Source organism: Puma concolor, chromosome A1 (genome assembly GCF_028749965.1).
Source record: "Puma concolor isolate L17-30 chromosome A1, mPumCon1.1.hap2, whole genome shotgun sequence".
NCBI lineage: Eukaryota > Metazoa > Chordata > Mammalia > Carnivora > Felidae > Puma > Puma concolor.
This window is the reverse complement of record NC_141667.1, coordinates 154,947,352-154,955,172: the sequence shown is the minus strand read 5'-3', so window position 1 is coordinate 154,955,172 and position 7,821 is coordinate 154,947,352. Positions and strand designations below refer to the sequence as shown.

The following is a 7,821-nucleotide window of genomic DNA, read 5'->3' as shown; positions in this document are numbered from 1 at the left end:
GGGAACCTGCATGAGAATCAACAAAAGCAGACCAAATCAAGACACATTGTAATTAAAGTGGCAAAATATAGTAATAAAGAAAAAAAATGAAAGCAGCAAGATGAAATACATCCTTATCTTGCAAGGGAAAATGCATGAAGTTAGCAGAAAATTTTTCAACAGAAAGTTTTCAAGCCAAAAGGGAGTGTCATGATATATTCAGAGTGCTGGAAAAAATCTAGATCCAAGAATGAAGTATCCAGCAAGTCTATCATCCAGAATATAAGGACAGATAAAGAATTCCCCAGATGAACAAACACTAAATGAGTTTGTGATCATTAAACCAGCTCTGCAAGATATAATGCAAGGGAATCTTTGAGGGGAAAGGAGAGACCAAAAGTGACAGTTTAAAGATAGGAAACACAAAAACAGTAAATGTGAATATTTGCACACACCCTCAAAAATCAGTGAACTGACAAAAAAGGATATAAAATATAATAACATATACCTGAAATATAGAGAAGAGAAGGGGAAAGAATGTATTCAAATTTAAATAGCCATCAACTTAACACAGCCTATATGTAGAAGTCATTATATACAAACCTAATGGTAACCAAGTATCCAGAACCACTAATAATATGGAAAGAATAAAGTGAAAGAAATCCAAATATACCACTAAAGAAAATAAATCAGCACAACGTGAAACAGAGAAAGACAAGAAAGGATCAGAGAAAGTGTTCAGAAACAACTGCAGAACAAATAATAAACTAACAATAAATAAATATTTATCAATAATTACTTTTCATGTAAATGAGCTAAATGCTTCAATCAATCAAAAGGCATATGATGAAAGAACAAGTTAGAAAAAAAAAAGACCCATCTATGATGTGCCCACAAAAGACTCATTTTAAACCTAAAAACAGCAGCAGATTGAAAGTGAGAGGATGGAGAAATATTTACTATCCAAATGGAAGCCAAAAGAAAGCTGGAGTGGTTGGGGCACCTGGGTGACTCAGTTGGTCAAGCGTCCAACATTGGCTCAGGTCGCGACTCACAGGTTGTGAGTTTGAGCCCCACATCCGGCTCTCTGCTGACAGTGCAGAACCTGCTTCAGATCCTCTTCTCCCTCTCTCTGCCCGTCCCCCTTCTCTCTCAAAAACAAGCATTTTTTTTAAAGCTGTAGTAGCAATAGTTATATCAGAAAAAAAAAAAAAAACACTAGATTTTAAAACAAAAACAGTAACAAAAGTGGAAGAAGGATGCCGTAAAATTGTAAAGGGGACAATCTATCAAGAAACTATAACAACTGTAAATATTTGTGCATCCAACAAATCACCCAAATACATAAAACAGTTCATAACAAACATAAACTAATAGTAATACAATAATAATAGGGAACTTTAACACCTCATTTATGTTAATGGACAGATTTCTAAACAGAACAAGGAAACAATTCTTCAAATGACACACTCAAACAAGTGGATTTAACAAATATATTCAGAACATTCCATCCTAAAACAGCATAGTACACACTGTTTTCAAATACACATTGGGTGTACTCCAGAATAGCATCCACATTAGGATACACACAAGTTTTATCAAACTTGATTCAAAAAGATCAAAGTCATACCATGCATTTTAACTGACCACAATGATATGAAACTGGAAGTGAACCACAAGAAAAATTCTGGAAATACCACAAAAATATAGAGATTAAATAACATGCTACTAAACAATCAATGGACAACCAGGAAATCAAATAAGAATTTTTTTTAAGTACATAGTAAAAATCATGAAAACATAGCAGTCCAAAACATTTGGGGTGAAGCAAAAGCAGTGTTAATTGGGAAGTGTGTAGCAATACAGGCCTACCCCAAGAAGCAAGAATAATCTCAAATAAACAACTTAACCTTACACAGGGACTAGAAAAATAAAACAAACAAAATGTATATTCAGCAGAAGAAAATAGATAATAAAGATTTAACCAGAAATACATGATATAGAGGGATGCCTGGGTGGCTCAGTCCATTAACCATTTGACTTGGTTCAGATCATGATCTCATGGTTCAAGGGTTCAAGCCTTTCATCAGGCTCTGTGTTTCCAGCTCAGAGCCTGGAGCCTGCTTCACATTCTGTGTTTCCCTCTCTCTCTGTCCCTTCCCCACTCATGCTCTTTCTAGCTCTCTCAAACATAAATAAATGTTAAAACAGTTAAAAAATAAATGACATAGAAACTTAAAAAAAAACAAAAAATACATAGTACACATCGAATAAATAAGATGCCTCTTTGAAATGAAATCAATAAAATTGATAAATCTCTAGCCAGACTTATCAGAAAAAATGAAAAACAATGTTCATATAAAAAAATCATAAATGAGAGAGGAAAAATAACAAATAACACCACAGAAATACAAACAATTATAAGTGAATATTATGAAAAAGTATATGCCAACCAATTGGACCACCTGGAATAAATGGATAAATTCCTAGAAACATGAAATGCCAAAACTGAAACAGTCAGAAATAGAAAATTTGAACATACCAATAACCACTAAATAAATTGAACCAGTAAAAAAAAAAAAACAAAAAAACAAAAAAAACTGAACAATCAAAAGTCCAGGGCCAGATGGCTTCACAGGTGAATTCTACCAAACATTTAAAGAAAAATTATTCTCAAAAAATATTGTAAAAAAATAGAAGAAAAAGGAAAACTTCCAAATTTGTTCTATGAAGCCAGCATTACTGTAATATCAAAACTGGATAAACACACCACTAAAAAGAGAACAGGCCAATATCCCGGATAAGTATAGATGCAAAAATTCTAATCAAATACTAGCAAACCAAATTCAATAATATATTGAAACAACAACAACAACAACAACAACATTCAATCCCATCAAGTGAAATTTATTCCTGGGTTGCAATCTTTGCAAATCAATCAATTTGATACAGCACGTCAATAACAGAAAGGATAAGATCCATATGATCATTTCAATATGTCAAAAAAGAAAACAAAACAAAATAATAAATGAAGACCCCTCCAATGACTTTCAGTTTATGTGGTTTACCATTATCAGTATTTATCATATTAAAATTAAAACTAATATTTATAAAAATAAGGGAGAAACCAACTCACATTAGAAGATGAATTTGGGGGGTGTCTGGGTGGGTCAGTTGGTTGAGCGCCCAACTTCATCTCAGGTCATGATCTCACAGTTCATGGGTTTGAGTCCTATATTGTTCTTTGTGCTGACAGCTCAGAGCATGGAGCCTACTTTGGATTCTGTGTCTCCCTCCCTCTCTCTCTCTGCCCCTTCCTCACTTGCACTCTGTCTCTCTCTCTCTCAAAGCTAAATAAACATTAAAAAAAAAAAAAAGATGTATTTGGAACTTTGTATAGTCTCCAGTGTGCTGACCTCAAGGGAGAAAATGGTGTCCTGGTTCAAGACCTGTCCCCTTATATTATATAAATAAATACACTTTAATAAGTAAATACTCCCACAGTGATACAATATAATTATCTATAGAGAGAAACATGATTATCTGTATTTCATTACTCTCTGTTTTTTCACCCTTGACTAGGAATCTAAATGAATCTAAATGAATGCTCAGGCCTATGGATATATAGTGGGGAGGAAAATTGTTGATTGGCAAAAGTCTTAAGGAGGAAGGTATGTATTGATAATTTTCAAAGATTGTTGCAGGGATATCTGGGTGTTTGAGTCTGTTTAAGTGTCCAACTCTTGATTTTGGCTCAGGTCAAAATCAAGCCCTGCTTCAGGCTCTGTGCAGACAGCCTGGGACTGCCTGGGATTCTCTCTCTCCCTCTCTCTCTGCCCCTCTCCCATTTGCATACTCTGTCTCTCAAAATAAATAAATAAATAAACATTTTTTTAAAAAGAAGATATTATGCAGAAAATTTGCATTTTTGTTTGAAGGAAAAAAAACATTCTTTCTTGAAAAAAGTTTAGATTGTTATGCCCAACATGTCTATGTGAATATATAGACAATGTCGTAAATACAAAATATAATTGGTGAGCACAAAGAATTTGAATGGTACTTTATTACACACACACACACATGCACACACACAAACACGCACACACATGTGTGTGAAATAGTTAACATTTCTAGTCTTTACAATTTAATATTTTTCTTTCCTAGATTCGTTGGGAAGATGGAAACAGGAAATCTAACAATTATCAAGGATTTTGTCCTTCTGGGACTTTCTGGATCAGCAGAGCAGCAACATTTCCTATCTGTGCTCTTCCTATGTATGTACTTAATCACTATATCAGGCAACATGCTCATCATCTTGGTTGTGGGCTTTGACTTTCACCTCCATTTACCCATGTATTTCTTCCTTAGTAACTTGGCCTTTGTTGATATCTGTTTTACCTCGACTACTATCCCCCAAATGATAGTGAACATCGTGACTGATACACAGACAATCTCTTTCATAGGATGCCTCAGCCAGCTTTTCTTCTTCATTTCTTTTGTGAATATGGACAGCCTTCTTCTCTGTGTGATGTCATACGATAGGTATGTGGCAATTTGCCGCCCTTTACATTATACTTCAATTATGAATGTGCACTTTTGTGTCCAACTAGTGGCTGGGCTCTGGATTGTCACTTATCTCCATGCCCTCTTACACACTCTCTTAATGGCACATCTGTACTTCTGTGCTTCCAATATCATCCACCATTTCTTCTGTGATCTCAACCCTCTCTTGAAGCTCTCTTGCTCTGATATATCCCTCAATGTGATGGTTATTTTTATAGTGGGAGGTCTATTTGCTCTCACTCCCCTTATCTGCATCCTCATATCCTATGGACTGATCTTCTCCACGATCCTGAAGATCACATCTACTCAGGGGAAACAGAAAGCTTTCTCCACCTGTGGCTGCCACCTGTCAGTGGTGGTGTTGTTCTATGGCACCGCCAGTGCTGTCTATTTCACCCCCTCCTCCTCTTTTATCCCTGAGAGTGACACCTTGTTAGCCATCATGTATACAGTGGTAACTCCAATGGTAAATCCTTTCATCTACAGTCTAAGGAACAATGACATGAAGAGAACACTTCAGAAAATGCTTTGTAAGGATTTACACTTTTAGCAGCAATCATGAATACCTAATGGCTGAATTAGACATCATGAATACGGTAATAAAATGTGCATTCATGGGTGATCATAGTAACAGTAATAAAAGCAAATAACAGCTAATAAATGTCTCTGTCATGCTGGAAATGATGATAAATGCTTTATATAGATTATCACATATAATCCTCAGAGTATAAAAATTAGATAAAATTATAAATCCATCTTTCAGATATGGAAAATGAATTTCAGGGAAGTTATATAGTTGTGTATTGCCCTACTTTGTGAGTAAGGAATCTCTGGCTCCAGTACAAATATATTCTTGTGAAAATTATCAGTCTCTGTGATAAATTTCACAAATATCATAGATTAAGATAAACCATTCTGAACTTGAAATTTTATGAGTCCAAATTTAAATAAGTAGTCATGGACACAAATACTAGCTTCATAGTAAAGTGGAATGGTAAGGTCCTTGCATTCCTAATTTATAATGCAAAGTAAGGAATGCACATTCACATTAAAAATAAATAAACAAACAAAGCTGGAGTGATGACTTGTAACCTTCAGTTTTATCTAATAAGAAAGGATAGTTGTTTCATATTTGTGTAGTAACATATTATCTTTCCCAAAGGTTATCTCAATCCCTTATGACAGTTTTATGTGTAGAAAGTTGCTTAGGGTTATAATTTTGCATACAGAATACTATTAGGGTTTGGTGATGTCTGTTTTAGGATTTCAAATATCATACAGGTAAATTCTGGACTGGTTACCTTTACCACGTTGAGCCATGAGATATTACATTACCAATAGTTATTTTTCCAGGAATAAATAATATTACACTCTTTATTCTACAATTTTTATTAGTTGTTACTTTTCTTCTCCTTATTAATTTGTGTTTCATCAGTGTTCAATCCTTAAATCAATTGTTGCAGACTCAGAGTAAAGGTCTAAACATTTAGCAGTTTCCCACAACCAAAATAGTGACCTAACCCAAGTTACTTGAATTCTTTCTTTTGCAAATATCTAAATAGCCAGCTGAGATGGATCAGCTATGTAATGGAAAATTCTATATCCTTTTACCATAAACACCTTGCAAGACTTTACCTGTCTGATGATGAGCTTCAGCAAAATCATGACACAAATGGCAGCACATAGGAAGGATCAGTAAGGAAGAAGGAAATGATAGTGATGGGGGGGGGGGGGGGCGGGTGGAAGTAGATATGCAGCAGTCTACACCATATATCATGAATCTTTCTTAGACCAGATCAGAAATTTAAAAGTTGGGGACTCCTGGGTGGCTCAGTCAATTGAGTATCTGACTCTTGATTTTGACTCAGGTCATGATATCACAGTCCATGAGTTTGATCCCTGTATTGCTCTCTGTGTTGACAACAAAAAGCTTGCTTGGGATTCTCTCCCTCCCTCTCTCTGTTGCTCCCTTCCTCACATATGCTCTCTCTCTCTCAAAGTAAATAAATAAGCATAGAAAAAACAAGGAAATATATAGGTAAATTTGCACAAAATTGTAACCTGGTAGCATGAACTGGGTGTTTTATAATGCATTTGGTATCCTTCAAACTTGCCATAGAAACCATAATTCCACTTACCCACTAGGATAAATAAAGTGAACTCATGAGAAATAAAAATTTTAGTATCATATTTCAGTAGTTTTAAGGATATAGGTGATTGCAAGACACAAGAAAAGCATAAAGCCTCATAAAATGGGTGCAGCTCACCAGACCTTCTTTATCCTATTAAGATGGACTATGAGCATGACATATGTTTCCATTTGTTTGTATTATCTTCAATTTTCTTCATCAATGTCTTATGTCCTCAGAGTACAGGTCTTTCATGTCTTTGGCTAAATTTAGTCTTAGGTATTTTATTCTTACTGATGTCAATAGGATAATTTTCTTAATTTCTCTTCAGGCTCCTTTTTTATTTATATATAGAAAAGCAACAGATAGATATATAGATGTAGATATAGATATAGATATATAGATATAATTTTTGTAGGCTGTAACTTTACTGAATTCATTTGCCAGTTCTATAGTGCTTGGGGGATTCTTTAGGGCTTTTTATGTACTATCATGTGATCTGTAAATAGGTAGGTTTTACTTTTTCTTTACACATTTGGTTGTGATTTATTTATTTATTTATTTAGTCTGATTGCTGCAGCCAGGATTTCCAGTGCTATGTTGAAGAAAAGTGCTGAGAATGGACATCCTTGCATTGTTTCTGATCTTAGAGGAAAGCTTTCAGTTGTTCCCCATTAAGTATGATATTAGCTGTTGGTGCGGATATGAAGAAAAGGGAATACTTGTGTACTATTGGTAAAAATGTAAATTGATTCAGCCACTATGGAAAACAGTATGGAAGTTCCTCCGAATATTAGGAAAAAAAGAAATACCATATGATCCAGTAATTTCACTGCTGAGTATTCACCCAAGAAAGCCAAAACACTAACTCAAAAAGATATTTGCATGCTATGTTTATTGCAACATTGTTTTATTATGTTTATTACAGACAAGATAGGGAAACAACCTAAATGTCCATCAATATGTGATTGGACAGAGAAAATATGATATATATACACAATAGAATATTACTCATTGATAAAAGAGCATAAAATCTTGTCATTCACAACATTGATGAACATAGAACGTATCATGTTAAATGAAATTAGTTGGACACAAAGACAATCACCATATGTTTTTACTCATAATTGGGATATAAACAACGAAACAA

The 7,821-nt window shown here is 34.4% G+C and overlaps 1 protein-coding gene across 1 annotated transcript; it reads left to right on the top strand.

Annotated features, from left to right (window-relative positions):
* Window positions 1–4,156: 4,156 nt before the first annotated feature.
* On the top strand, window positions 4,157–5,092 carry LOC112856862 (olfactory receptor 1C1). Its single transcript, XM_025920163.2, has one exon. It carries the CDS (start codon window positions 4,157–4,159, stop codon window positions 5,090–5,092), a length of 936 nt encoding a protein of 311 aa, XP_025775948.2.
* Window positions 5,093–7,821: the final 2,729 nt, after the last annotated feature.

Coding starts and splice junctions, on each gene's coding strand:
- LOC112856862 (XM_025920163.2), top strand. CDS start 4,157: ATGGAAACAGGAAATCTAACAATTATCAAGGATTTTGTCCTTCTGGGA.